Below are 14,509 nucleotides of genomic sequence, written 5' to 3' on the forward strand. Positions count from 1 at the left end.
ACACCTTTTTGTCTTTACTGCAAGTATGTTTCTCATGTCTCATTTGTCACTCTTGTGTGCAGGTCCTCCACCGGTCCCGTCTGTCCAGTCCTAGTATGGTGTTCAGAGGCGAGTCTGCCAGCCAGGACGCTCGCTCACCCAGAGCTTTGTTTGAGTCATGCAGCCTGAATCTGGAAAGAATTGCCCAAGAGGTGAAGCTATTTTAATCCCTCTCCACTTTCAGTTTTCCAAGGATTTATTTTTCTTTAATTAAAATATTCTTACTGACAGCTTTCAATGTTTCGAGTAAATAACCTTTGCTCTCCCTTTACAGACATCAAACGGTGACAGTAAACTGATAGGAGGGACAACAGTCCAGCAGGACCTGTATGCTGCAGTTTCAGCCGCCTCCTCCTGGTTGGACACTGCTGAGAATCAGCTGCTCTCTGGTCCTGTTCTGCTCTCTGAAGATACAGAGACACAACTTGCAAATTTGGAGGTACTAGAGAAATTTGCATTTTAGCAACACTGCTAACAGAGGTTGTTTTAGACTCACTGGATTCATATAAACAGACTTCACTTGATGAGGAAGAATGCTACTGACCCGAGCTCCTCTGTTCAGGGTCTTTATAAACAACTTAAGGCGATGACCAGGGAGGTAAACCAGTGCAGAGACCTTCTGGGTGGAGGAGCAGGCCGGCTGTGTGGAGGAGAGGAGCGAGCCCTGATAGAGGTCACACTGGAGGGCCTGCAGGAGAGGATGGGGCTGCTGGACTCCACGCTGGAACAACACTGTGACGGCATGAGGGACAGGCTGCAGGAACACTCCACCTTCCAGGTACGATGGCAACAATCTTGAACTACCAGTCTGATTCTGATCAAACGAATTTGAAGCTTCTTTTTTTTTGCTTTACTGAGTGTTGTTTCTGTTGTCCTTTCTAGAATGAACTGAGGATGCTGTTCACAGCTCTGAGTGAAAGCAAACACCAGTTATTACAGAAGATGGCTGGAAATGTGGACAGGCCTGCGTCCAAACAGATAGAGGTATGACGACATAAAAATGCCACACATGCATTGCATTGGCAGGAGCTTCTGAGATGACACTGATTGAATACTTTGCATCTTTTAGACGTTATCAGAGGTGGAGGAGAGTCTGAGAGAGTTTGAGCAGAGAGTGGCCGAGCTGAAGACCAGAGCAGAGGGACTCCAGTCTGACCAAATCTCCAACCAGGAGTTTATCAAACTACAGGTAATAATAATGTGACTGTACCTCAGGAATCATAACCTCCCAGCATCTTTCTTAATGACTGCCATGTTGATGGTTTCGTGCAGGATGCGTATGAGGAGCTGGTGCTGATGGTGGGATCCAGACGGAGCAGCCTGAACCACGGCTTGTCTCTCAAAGCTCAGTACGAAGCTGCACTTCATGACCTCACAGACCTGGTGGACACTGCACAGGACAAGATGGCTGCCGATCAGAAGATGACTGTCGCTTCTGTCATAGAAGTCCAGATGTTACTGGACAAACACAAGGTAAGGAGGGTTCTAAAAAGGGGAACTGCTCAATGAAATGTTGTATAATGTCGTTTTCTCTCTAACATTGTCTTTCAACTGCTTCTCCTTAAATACAGGAGTTTTTCCAGGGTCTTGAATGCCACATGATCCTCACCCAGACGTTCTACAGCAAAGTGTCTGGTCTGGTGGCGCAGAGGGAAAGCCAGGCCCTGGAGGAGACGATGGCCTTGGCTCACAGTGTGCTCAAACAGGCTCACAGGAGGGGCGTGGAGCTGGAGGGCATACTGGAGGTGGGAATTAGTGATTAATAGAATAATTGCGAGTAGGAAGAGTACAGTTTGGTTGCATGAAACACTTTCTTTCCACTTTGTAAAACAGTCATGGAGCAGGCTTGTGGAAGACTACCAGGCTCTGTGCCGACAGCTGGAGGCTGTGGAGTGTAGCATCCCAACTGTAGGTCTAGTCGAGGAGACTGAGGAAAGACTCACTGAAAGGATCAGTCTCTACCAGGTAGGGATCTTTATCCGAGGCTGGACACATGTAGTATCAAGCAGGCCTCCTGACTTAATGTGAAAGCTGTAGACAACCATATGTAAGAGAGGTTTAATGTTTATCTCCTCTAGCGTCTGAAGGCGAGCCTGACCGAGCATCAGCCCCAGCTCTACCAGGTCCTGGAGGAAGGCAAGAGGCTTCTTCTGTCTGTTGGCTGTTCAGACTTGGAGAACCAGTTGACCCAGCTGGGAGAACACTGGCTCTCCTCAACAACCAAGGTCAACAAGGAGCTGCACCGCCTCGACTCCACACTCAAACACTGGAGCAGGTCAGGCCCTAATTATAGTCTTAGTTTGTTTTGTTTGACTGTACGTCAGAAGTGAAATGTCAAATCAATTTTGTTGCTATGAGACAAATTGTTATTCGTTTGTAATACTGAGAGAGTCTATATATTTCAGACTTCAGAACTGATTGAAAGATCACATGTTTTGTTGTTTAAACTCCAGGTACCAGAGCGAGTCAGCAGAGTTGAGCCACTGGTTGAAGTCGGCTCTGGACCGGCTAGAGTTCTGGACGACCCAGTCTGTTACAGTGCCTCAGGAGCTGGAGACCGTCAGAGACCACCTCTATGCCTTCCTGGTGAGTTGAGCCTGTGGCCCACTGATGAAAGCCTTTGCATTTGCAGTATATAGTATTATTATGGACGGGTGTCCGTGGCGACTTTTGCGGAAAAAATCACAAGCGGCGCCCAGTTAGTGACGCGTTTTCCATCACCCAGCAGTGGTTGGTCTGCCAGAGAGGGGAGGCGGAGCTAAGCGGCTGCTTTTCCGGTCTCTGCAAGTGTTGCGAGTAAACAGTAATCTACTATGGCTGAACAAACAAAGAAAAGATCGATGACTACAGATACAACTTCAACAATAAGAGAAAATCCAAAGAAAAAGAAACAAATTCAACGCTCAGATGAAGGCAAACAGTCTAAAAAGGAAAGCAATTAAAATCTAGAGTTACAACCGTACAAAAGGGAGCCAACTGTGGACATCACACATGCAAAACTGTTGCATTGAATATATAGGAAGTGTGCTCCCGCAATTACTGTTTATCGCCATAGGTGCCGCCAAAGAGAACGAAACTGAGATCTTCGAGGTTACCACTTTAATTCATGGTTAGATGAAATGTTTCCAACTTCTCTCACTGTCAATTTTGTTCCTGACAGGAGTTTTCCAAAGAGGTGGATGCTAAGTCGTCTCTGCGTTCGTCTGTGCTGAGCACGGGCAACCAGCTCCTGCGATTGAAAAGAGTGGACACGGCCGGTCTCAGGACGGCGCTGGGTCAGATCGACACACAGTGGGCCGAGCTGTTGACTCATATTCCTGTAGTACAAGAGAAGCTACACCAGGTCTGAGAACAGCAGTTGTGTTACATTACATTATAGTGTGTCTTTATAACATAGTTAACCCCTCTGCTCTCACTCCTCAGTTGCAGATGGAGAAGCTGGCATCACGGCACGCCATCACAGAGCTGATGAGCTGGATTTCTCTCATGGAGAACATCATAGAGGAAGACCAGGACAAGATCATGGGGGCTGTGGGCTCTGAGGTGGTCCAGAAGTTCTTGCAGAAGTATAAGGTACAAAACAAAATAACCTGACATGTTATCTGCTGCTCTTCTTTTCTTTATCTCTGTCTTATCGTGTCTTATTTGCTTTTCACAGGGTTTCCGCATAGATCTGACCTGTAAACAGTTGACTGTGGACTTTGTGAATCAGTCAGTGCTGCAGATCAGCAGTCAGGATGTTGAAGGAAAGCGCAGTGACAAAACAGACTTTGCTGAGAAGCTGGGAGCCATGAACAGACGATGGCAGATACTACAGGGGCTCATTGCTGAAAAGGTAATGTTTTAGTCACAGTGTTGACAAGAGTATGAGCTGTTTTCTTCTTATGTTGTAAGACCGCAGTTTCTTACGTTGTTCTTCATTGTGTTTATCTTTCAGATTCAGGTTTTAGAAGGGCATTTGGAAGGTTGGTTGGAGCATGAAAACGGTGTTCAGGCCTTGAAAACGTGGCTCACACTGCAGGAGGAGAAGCTGAAGAAGAGACACAGGATAGAGGATGTAGCATCGGTGCAGACCGCACTGAAAGACTGTCAGGTACGCGTACAGCACACAGCACTGTTACGTTCAGCGCACAATTACAGTTTAAAATTTCTTTATTTCTAAAAAGAAAAGATGATTTTGTTCTTGCAGGAGTTGGAGGAATCAGTGAAGGAGAAAGAGAAGGATCTAGAGAAAGCAGAGGAACGTGGAAATGCTCTCATCCAGGACAAGAAAGGAGCGGCCTGCTCTGTTGTCAAGGAGACCCTCAAAGGACTGAACCAATCCTGGGCTCATTTGGACAACATGGTTAGCTTCTTACCCTCATACTTGTAGCTTAAATGTTCCCATTTTCTTTAAGACACTTATAGACCTGTCTCCTTTCATTCTCTTCAGATAAGTAAGATGAAGGTGAGCCTGCGGTCGGTGCTGGATCAGTGGACGCTGTACCGGCGGGCTTCAGAGGAGATTAATGGTTACCTGATGGAGGGGAGGTACTCTGTGTCCAGGCTGCACCTCCTTAACGGGTCTCTAGAGGCAGTTCAGCAGCAGGTGGAGAGTCTGGAGGTGAGAAGTGCAGAAAATAGACTGACCTCTTTATACTTCACACTTCTTGAAGGTCATTAGGAACAGAAACATCCACACAGTGTTACAAACTTACACTGAAGATAACTTTTCTTGCGTGTCTCTGTGTTTAAGAACCTGCAGGAGGAGATGGACAAACAAGAGAGCAGCCTGAGGAAGTTCGGCTCCATAACACAGCAGCTACTGACGGAGAGCCACCTGTCTGTGGCTGAAACACTCAACAGAGCCCTCCAGGACGTCAACATCAGGTAGAGACAACAGTACCTTGCTGAGTGACCTTAAAATTGAGCTGAGGTTGTATATATGTGATAATGTGTTTCTCCTTCTCCGTCGTAGGTGGAACGGCCTTTTAGAGCAGATCTCAGAGCAGCTGAGGAGCAGTAAAGCCCTGCTGGGGGTGTGGCAGCGCTACAGGTCACTGTACGGCCAGTGTGTGACTGCAGTTCAGAAACAGGAGGAGCGTGCCGACCGCCTGCTGAAGAGTGCCACCGACAGGGAGATCATGGAGGAGGAGAGCAGTGCCTGGATAAAGGACTGCAATGTAAGTAGAGAGAAGGCGCAAACACAGGAGTTCAGTATGTAATTATGGCACTATAATCCATCCACATTTACCAGGACACTTTTCCCTGCTTGTCCTCAGTGTAATTTTGTTTCTGAGATCTCGTGAACGAGCTCTGTTTGTCAGCTCACTGTGAGGATTCACAAAGCCTCTCTCCCCTCTGCAGAATACCAGACTGCACCGTGCCCTTTTGTCTGCTTGAATGTAGACTCACAGCACAATCTAACAAAAGCCTTTTGAAAAGGAGACTGCAAAGGGAAAGACAGGCCCCTGATTTACACTACAGGGGTCCCCCGGTGTCACGCTGGGATTGTAGGACCGTGCAGGGCGATATCTAGAGACACGCTGTCCTAACACTGTGAGCAGAGTCAGAATCACTGATGTAAACAGTTTGCTCGACACGAGTTGGAATTGAGCTTCTACATAAACTCTGGTTTTACTTTGTAGCCTTGTGTAACTTCAGCAAAATGATCACATGGCTCGATTTAAGTTTAAACAAAAGCCTACCACTCTTCCACAGGCTTTTTTTTGCCATTAATGTAAATATAAATACCAAGACTTTCTTCAGCTTCTCTACTTTCAGTCATTTTCAGTTTCTAATCTGACTCTCTCTCATCACATTGCTGTTGCAGGCGTGTCTCGGCGACCAGGCCGCAGCGCAGCAGTCCCTCCAGCAGCTGCAGGCTTTAGGGGAGCAGCTGAAGAGCCAAGTTGACGCCTCCTCTTCGGCAGCCCTCCAGTCCGACCACCTGTCACTCACACATCGCCTGGCAACACTGGAGCACGCCCTTCACAGGCAGCAGGAAGTACTGCAGGTAGGATGGGCAGAATGATATGCACGTTAATGTTTTCCTATACACAGGTATGATCGGTTTTAACTCACTGTGTGTGTCTGTTTGAAGACTGGATCTCAGGCCTGTGAGGGCTTCAGAGAGCAGCTGGACACACTGATCTGCGAGGCTGAGGAGGCCGAGGAGGTGCTGAAGGAGTCCGACTCAGTTGGATCCCCAGAGATTATTGTGGTGCAGACACGTATGGAAAAACTGAAGGTATGCTTGTTTTTGTTTGGTTATCTGTGTTTGAATATCGTGGGCAGACATCTGGGTATCTGCTTGATTTGATAATATATACAGTATATACATATTTGTATGTATTTTATTTGAAAAACAAAGATGTTTTGTTCCTTAGACTGTCCTACTGAAAAGCTGTAATCATTTGTTTCCAGGTTCACCTGTTGAAGCTGAGCAGCCTGTCTCCTGACCTGGAACGTGTTAACGAGTTGGTGTACAGACTGCCAGTCAGTGACAGAGACGTTAAACGACTACAGAGTCTCAACAGAGCCTGGGCCACTCACACCGCCCACCTCACTGAGAGGTTCAGGTAACAACAACCTTCAAATTGTACTTATTTGCAGTAGTGATGTGCGATTCATGAGTCAATCATTTGAAACGAACAACTCTTTTTACTGACTCGGGAGTCAAGAGTCCTCATCTCCACTAACTCGTTCACTGACTCACCCCTCATACCCGCTACTAGCCACTGCAAACTGTGAATTTGAGGCAAGACCACCGTATAAGCATCGCCCTGTGTGGAAAAACAACCACTTTGGTGCTTGTTTCAATAAAGTACTTGCTCCCACAGTCCGCCGCAAGAGCTTGCTCCCTGCCCTGAGCTGAAGGTCTGACTCAAGTTACACAAATCATTCTCTCCCAACACAGCAGGGCGCAAAAAGCTCTTTTCCCGCGCACAATCATGGGAAACAAGCGCCATAAACCCTGCAAAATGACTCGTTTTACTATCCAAAATTGATCAATTAGATCCAAAAACAATCAGAAGGTCTAGAAGAGCTGCACGATTAAATTTTATCTCCATAAATGTTAGCATAGTGCTAAACCTGTTAGCACTGTGTTAGCCTGATCAGGCAATGGAAGTTTCAAGTGCGCATGCTTTATTATTAGGTGTATGCTCTGATTGACTTCCCTCTCCTTCTCCCTCTCCAGTAAACTGCAGGCGGTGTTACTCCAGCAGCAGAGTTTCCTCCAGAAGTGTGAGGCCTGGATGGACTTCCTGTCTCAGACTGAACAGAAGCTGGCTGCGGAGATCTCAGGCAACTTCCAGAGTCTGCTGGAGCAGCAGAGAGACCATGAGGTCAGAGAAGCTTTTGAAGCACGTGTGAACTTATTGCTGTCTTTGTATTATTAATATTATTATTATTAATATATCGTGTGTGTACTTGCAGTTGTTCCAGGCGGAGATGTTCAGCAGGCAACAGATTCTTTACTCCATCATCAGCGATGGACACCACATGTTGGACCAGGGACAAGTGGATGACAGGTGAACACACACTCCTACATAACATTTGTAGCTATCTCATAAAAGATTATGAGATAGCTACAGTCTTGTTCTTGTCCCGTGAACAGAGATGACTTCAGTGTGAAGCTGGCTTTGCTGAGCAATCAGTGGCAGTGTGTAGTGAGGCGGGCCCAGCAGCGACGGGGCATTATTGATAGTCTGGTCCGGCAGTGGCAGAGCTACAGGGAGACGTCAGAGAAGCTGCTGCAGTGGCTTCAAGAAGTGACCAGAGATCCGGATGTTCATCAGCCGGGAGAACCAGCCGCCCTGCAGCAGGCCAGGAACCTGTTAGATCAGATACAGGTGGGTTACAACACTTTGGATGAGCTTTTAAACTCCCACACTTCACTGATCCACATCCAAATGTATTATCTTCTCTGAAAAACCTCATACTTATAAACCCTTCCCCCTCCTTCATCCGTAGACTCCTTTAGTTAACCTTTTCCCCCTCTGCCCTCCGTCCCTCTCTCTGCTCCTCCAGCTAAAGGAGCGGGTGCTCCAGAGGCAGCAGGGCGGCTACATCTTGACGGTGGAGGCTGGCAGGAGCCTGCTGCTGTCGGCCAACGCCAGGGCGGAGTCCACCCTGCAGACAGAGCTGATGGAGATTCAGGAGAGGTGGAGGCACGCGCACCACCGCCTGGACCAGCAGAGGAGGGAGCTGCACGGCATGCTTAAGGTCAGACAACCGTCAACGCTGTGTTACGGGACGTCCTGTTCTGCTGCTGATATGTGAAGCCTCATTTAAACCCAATTCGTGTTAAGGTTAGACTGAGGTGAGGCTAAGATAGAGGCTGTGTTTCCCTCTGCTGGGGCTGTGAAGGTTGCTGAAGGGCGCCTCAGCACGTCCAGTTGTGCATGCAGGACAGTGAAACCAGGTTATCGCATGAATTATGCAACGCTTTCACCCTCAAGTCCTGAAGAGAAGTAAGGGATGAAGATGGAGCACACTCGCTTCACTTGTCAGATACATTTCTAAGCATCTGCACACACTTCTTCACACTGAAGCGGTACAAAAAGATGCCAGCCCAGGGCACACATCCACACACACACACACACATGCAGAGTGTGGACACTGTGCAGTGAGCTGTAATAATTACGACCCCCTGATGTCGAATTTGCAAGCTGTGATAGTGCCCTGTTTGAATGGGCGATGTGACGCAGTTTAAAAGATGCATCTGGGTTTTTCCTCTCCTCTCTTACAATCTTAGTCTTTCTCTCTCTGTCCTTCAGGTCCACTGCTGTAGCTATTCTCGTCTTACCCTAGCTGTTTTTTTCCATGACTCTTGTTTCAGGTATGCCACTTTGCTGCAGCCTTTCTTACCAAATATTGCCATGCTTATCCTGATCTTGGAGCATAATTGAGGCGCTAAGAATAGCCGTAATCCGCGCCCTTTGGAGCAAAACCCCCTTTTGTCATGAAGCTGTGTTAATTCTCTCAGCTTTCTGCTGTCTCATGGTTTTGCTTGGGAGGTTCAGAGCTGAGGGGGCTGTCTGCTGCGTGATAATTTATGTGTCCTGACTTCAGCCTCTGGTTAATGTGTGTGTCTGTCTTTTAATGTTTGTGCATCGTGCAGCTCACTGAAGCTGCAGCTGCAAGAAGAATTTACAGCAACGGAGCTGCAGAGTACAGCAGTGTTTGTTCTGCAGTCCGTGCATGTGCGTGTGTGTGTGTTTTATGCTCTAATTCTCACTCTGTGTGTGTGTGTGTGTGTGTGTAGAACTGGGAGCGATGTGAGAAGGGCATAACTGCGTCATTGGAGAAGCTGAGGGCCTTCAAGAGGAAGCTGTCTGTGCCACTGCCTGACCACCATGAGGAGCTACACTCGGAGCAAATCAGATGCAAGGTGAGCAGATCTAATGCGCATGCACTCATTATTGCAATTATTGTTTTTATTAGGGATGCGCGATATTGGATTTTTTTCCATTATCCGATATGCGGATATTTTCCAACCCTTTTGCTGATTTGGATACAGATATATTAGCCACATGTTTTTTTCTGCCTAATTGCAGAGAACATCAAGAGTCTCCCCTCTAGTGGAATTGATATCATGCCTCTTATTGTAGTGGCCAAAAAGTGCGGCTGAAAAAAGTGAGGCGTGCTGTAAGCAGCACATGCGCACACTTGCTTCGAGTTAATGTCGTAGCATTACGTCAAGCTTTTGTAATCATCGAGCATTTAGGCAGAAATAAAGGTTGTTTTATCAGTGGAAAAAAATCGGCAGAAAAATGCTGATATGTCAACTTGAAGCCATAATCTGCAGATACCGATAACGTGCCGAAAATATCGTGCATCCCTAGTATTTATTTTATTAAATGTCATCGTTATTTTTATTTTCTTTATCTGCTCTTTTTTGTCATGCATTTTGGCTTCATCTTTGCACGACAGGACCTCATAAAAAGCGGCTTTTTTAACACACAGACATGTACAGATCGTTTCCTCTTAGGTAAATGGTCTGCACCTGGCTCTTTCTCCGAAATGCAATATATACATACACACATGCTTACTCTCTCTGTCTGCCTCTCTCTCTCTCTCTCTCTGTCTCTCTGTCTCTGTCTCTCTGTCTGTTACACATTCACACACACCCACAGACACAGACGTGTCCTGTCTCTACCCTTTTAATCTGGCTGTGGGGACAAACAGATCAAAGAACAGACCAGCAGCAAAAAAATAAACATCTTCATCGAGCAGCTGTCGTCTCACTTTGTGACCTTGTTTGTTCGGTTTTCAGACTGTTGGTGTAACTTTTGTTTATGCTCCTTACACATCATTTCAAGTCTTTATATAGTGTAATAAATACATGTTATTTTTGTAGTATATGGTGTGTTTCCTGTAACCAAAAAGAGATAATCCTAATTTAAAGATATGGCTCATGTTGAAACGCTGCCAGGATGATGCTGGAATCTCACAGCGATCACATGCATGAAAATTCAAATTATTATCAGCTGCAGTTTGTTTCAGCCGCCGGACACTGCATGCAGTCATGTTTCATGTATGACACGTCCTCCTCGGGGAGGAAGGGGAGGAGAAGGGCTGCAAGAGTAGCTGCACATAGTGAGCATCAGCTGAGGAGAGAGAGAGGGGGGTGGGGAGAGAGAGATGGAGAAAGACATGGAGGGTGCGTGCGCATGAGAGAGCAAGAGAGAGAGAGAGAGAGAGCGTCCGTGTTTGCAGTGGGGGTGTATAAATGTGTGTGCGCTTCCTATTGTGTGTGTCTGTGTTGCGTAATGAAGGCATTCTACGGGTCCACAAATGATAACGCAGCAGCAGAACCGTCACAGTGACGGAGGAGGAGGAGATGCAAGGTTGGATGAGTCTGTTACCTTATCTTGCCTTTAACCTTGAATGTAGCTGTTTTGTTTATATTAAATGTTTCTTTATTTTAAAGCTGTTTTAAAAAAAATCTTGTATCAAGCAGACATTTGGTGTCTTTTTGCGACATGCCTTGTTGTTGTTGTGTGTGCTTTTTTGTTTTCCTCACTGTTTCGGAGGGTGCAGCAGCTGCAGTTGAGCTTCAGCTGTCCTGCTCTGTGGTTTTCCTGCTCTGTTTGACTTTGGCTGCTGGTGATGAGGGCACACAAAACCTTCTGAACCGGCTCGTCTGAGAGCGTCTTGGTATTCAGAGCTGTGGATGTCCTCCCTTGTGTATTGTACATCATTATCATGTCATGTGGATGCAGGAGTTGGAGCACAGCGTGGAGGGCTGGACCGAGGACCTCACTTCCTTGTTCTCGCTGAGGGACTCCTTGGAGGGCGTGGTCAGTGCTGATGACATCACAGTCCTACAGGAACGCCTCCAGCTGCTTCAGCGCCAGTGGGAGGAAGTCTGCCACCAGGTAGATTCACACAGTACACATGAACAGGATGTTTTGTTCTTGGTGGTTATACGAGGCGGATTTGTGATTGCTACATCCTGAAACGTCTCCTGTTGTTGTGGATTTGACTTTTGCATAGTCCCTTAGTTAAACATATGTAAGCATGCACATGAAAACAAATATGTTAAATAAAAACAGCTTAATTTAGTAACGATGGCCTAGTGCACTAGTGTCCATATGGACCACTTACACTTCAAGCATCACAGGACCAACAGCATTGTTTTGAACTGTGTGTGCTATGAAGGTGTTCAGCTGAGACAGAGAGGAGCAGAAGAATTAAACCTCTGATTATTGTTTATCTGAAACATTTCCCCCTCCAACCTTTCCTGCTTCTAAACCACCAAACATTTCACATTTTCTTGATCATCCTTCTCCTTGTCCTCCTTACCACAATAACCCTCTTTGTGCCCTCAGCTCTCCCTGCGCAGGCAGCAGGTGAGCGAGAAGTTGAATGAGTGGGCCGTGTTCAACGAGAAGAACAAGGAGCTGTGTGAATGGCTCACACAGATGGAGAGCAAGGTCTCTCAGAATGGAGACATCAGCATTGAAGAGATGATCGAAAAGCTGCGCAAGGTGATGAAAGCACGCAGTCTTATTAAAAGCACACCTGAAATGCACATATAGAGATATTAATGTACAAAACACATCTGTACAAGAGAATGGCACTCAATACAAGCAGATTCAAAGAGTTGAGTCCAGATTTACTTTCATGCACTCATTTGTTTGTTAGTTATGAACTATATTTGTCCATATTATAATGAGATATTTATTTTTCTGTGTGATTTTGAAATGTTTTCTTGAAACGAGAAGACACAGATTGGAATTAAATACAAAGAAGTAAACAAAAAGAAACACTACAAGTTTAAATCTTGAAGCGTTAGACTGCTAGTTGAGAGTGATGACATGTTTGCTCAGTGAGGATCGCTTTAAAATTAAGTATTTATCCAGAATCGTCTCATTTAAATTCAGCTGTAAGTACATTATTCTGTAAATGATGCTACACTTGGTTTAGACTAACAAATGTGGCCTCGTCTAAAGCTCTAAATTTGAATACTGTATACATACTGTATATACACTGTACACCCATGGTTCTCAAGTGGTGGGTCGGGACCACAAAAGTGGGCTGTGGAGCTGTTTTCAGTGGGTCAGTGGTCGGATGTGTTCTTGAAGTTGTGGCTATGCTGCCCTTTTATTTTGAAGGACATGTGTTTCCTATGACGTGCGTGCAGTAGAAGTGTACTTTATTCACTTTCACACTCCATGTATCCACTGATTGGATTATCCCAGCCACAGTCACATTTACATTCTTCATGAGCCTTGCAGTAGTTGCATTTATGCTGCACTTTTTTAGGTTATTTCTGTGGAAAATAGGATGCAAATTAAATAAATTGTAGAAGGAACTGCTCCCTGCTGGTCAGTTAGCCGTCTCAGGTCCAAATGGCAACATTTTTTATCAAATACATTTGAGTGGTTGAGAAATTTGGGTCGCTTTTTATCATTAAGGAAGTGGTGGTGGCTCCTGAGGCTAGCAGTTGAGAGCCACTGCTCTACACCGCACTCACACCTCCCTGTGTTCACCTGCTTGTCGTGTCTCTCTCTCTCTCTCCCAGGACTACCAGGAGGAGATCAGTGTCTCTCAGGAGAACAAGCAGCAGCTGCAGGCTATGGGCGATCGCCTAGCGCGGGCCAGCCAAGACAGCAAGGCGGCCGAGATCCAACACAAACTCAGCAAAGTGAGCGAGCGCTGGCAACACCTGCTGGACCTCATCGCTGCCAGGTGGGTGTGCTCTAGAGAACAGGTGCTTGATAGAAAGAAGAAGACCACCCAACACGTTGAGAAGACACTGGTCTGATTGTGGTCTGATGAAAAGTACATAGAGATGCACAGTGTCTATATTTGGACAGAAAGAGAAAGGTGCCCATGCTTGCTTTTACTACACACACTGCATTACTCCCCCTAGTGGAGGAGGGTTTTTATTAGTGAAGACATGTCTGTGCTTCAGTTTGTTACCACGGTGACCCTCCAGCACACGTGATGGGGAATTCATTTCCCCACAGTGCTGCTGAGGCATTTCCTGAGCTCCTTGCTGGTGTCAGTGGGACTCCAGCTTAGTGGAGCTGCAAGCAAAGCAGGAAGAGGACACATTCCTCTACATCCCTCTTCATCTCCCTTCTTCTGTCTTCTTCTACCTTTTTGGCTCTTTTTGGAACCAGCCAAATCGCACTTTGAACTTTTCTTTCTGTTTGTTGTTAACTGAAAGTGACGTCACCCAAACTTTGACTCTCACTGCCTCAGCTGCCCCCTTCTCCTCCCCCCATCGGCTGTCTTCCGGCTGTTGCCCCCTGGGATTGTAGTGTACGGGGGAAGAAGGGGAGGACTGTGTCTGACCTCACACAGACAGCTGGGCTCTCTTTGTCTCTTATATCCGTCCTTTACTTAAAACAACAGGAGAGGCAGTTTGTAATTGTCGCAGAGAGCAGAATACCTGTGTACAATGTCCTGTTTTCTTTCGAGTTTGCAGTTTAATTTTCTAAAGAAATACAGATTTTTTTTATAATTCTGCAAGCATGTTATGTTGGAAAACCTTTCTCCTTCTTGTGCATTATCCATCCAAGTTTACTGACATGCACGGAGCCTCCGGCCTTCACTTCAGCTCACGCTCGCTTTATGTGCATTTGGTGTGTGAGACTCCAACACAGGCCAGCTCTGCAGCACATGCCTCTGACTGTAAGTCTGTTTTTAGAAACAGCAGCACTTGTCACTCTCAGGCACTCTCACACACACACACACACACACACTCACACACACACACTCACGCTTGTTTGGGGTTCTCTTTTTTTTTAACCTTGGAGTCACAGTTGTGCCACCCGACCACCCCTCTGCACAGACAGTGTAGCGAAAGTCCCATGTGGAGCTCGCAGACGGAGCAGAGGAGTGTTTGGATCGACACCGTTATAACGCTTCCTGACGCTCACGTTGTCTTTGGGAATTCCGCTCCCCCATGGTTTTGGATTTAGGGACAGACGATATGGCAGGATGCCCGAGCGAGGATCTGCCGGATTGC

General features: G+C 46.5%; 1 protein-coding gene across 2 annotated transcripts in view; it reads left to right on the plus strand.

Annotated features, from left to right (window-relative positions):
- The window catches only part of syne1a (spectrin repeat containing, nuclear envelope 1a), a 146,359-nt gene that overhangs the window by 117,087 nt on the left and 14,763 nt on the right, over positions 1–14,509 (plus strand). The window contains exons 102-130 of one of the 2 annotated variants that reach the window (XM_069656525.1): positions 63–191; positions 314–478; positions 602–817; positions 922–1,023; positions 1,109–1,228; positions 1,312–1,512; positions 1,611–1,784; positions 1,873–2,004; positions 2,118–2,314; positions 2,493–2,625; positions 3,200–3,382; positions 3,463–3,612; positions 3,698–3,874; positions 3,977–4,132; positions 4,229–4,384; positions 4,472–4,642; positions 4,775–4,908; positions 4,997–5,201; positions 5,852–6,034; positions 6,122–6,268; positions 6,445–6,599; positions 7,220–7,367; positions 7,459–7,553; positions 7,640–7,874; positions 8,053–8,247; positions 9,290–9,415; positions 11,250–11,405; positions 11,859–12,017; positions 13,055–13,221. In XM_069656525.1, the coding sequence (XP_069512626.1) occupies positions 63–191; positions 314–478; positions 602–817; positions 922–1,023; positions 1,109–1,228; positions 1,312–1,512; positions 1,611–1,784; positions 1,873–2,004; positions 2,118–2,314; positions 2,493–2,625; positions 3,200–3,382; positions 3,463–3,612; positions 3,698–3,874; positions 3,977–4,132; positions 4,229–4,384; positions 4,472–4,642; positions 4,775–4,908; positions 4,997–5,201; positions 5,852–6,034; positions 6,122–6,268; positions 6,445–6,599; positions 7,220–7,367; positions 7,459–7,553; positions 7,640–7,874; positions 8,053–8,247; positions 9,290–9,415; positions 11,250–11,405; positions 11,859–12,017; positions 13,055–13,221 (4,667 nt within the window). Of the gene's footprint in view, positions 1–62; positions 192–313; positions 479–601; positions 818–921; positions 1,024–1,108; positions 1,229–1,311; positions 1,513–1,610; positions 1,785–1,872; positions 2,005–2,117; positions 2,315–2,492; positions 2,626–3,199; positions 3,383–3,462; positions 3,613–3,697; positions 3,875–3,976; positions 4,133–4,228; positions 4,385–4,471; positions 4,643–4,774; positions 4,909–4,996; positions 5,202–5,851; positions 6,035–6,121; positions 6,269–6,444; positions 6,600–7,219; positions 7,368–7,458; positions 7,554–7,639; positions 7,875–8,052; positions 8,248–9,289; positions 9,416–11,249; positions 11,406–11,858; positions 12,018–13,054; positions 13,222–14,509 lie in introns of those variants that run through there. The other variant, XM_069656517.1, reaches the window with a different exon arrangement.

This window comes from Semicossyphus pulcher, unplaced genomic scaffold (genome assembly GCF_022749685.1).
Source record: "Semicossyphus pulcher isolate SPU_LCO1_2020_fin unplaced genomic scaffold, fSemPul1.0.p SCAF_11, whole genome shotgun sequence".
In the NCBI taxonomy this organism is placed as follows: Eukaryota; Metazoa; Chordata; class Actinopteri; order Labriformes; family Labridae; genus Semicossyphus; species Semicossyphus pulcher.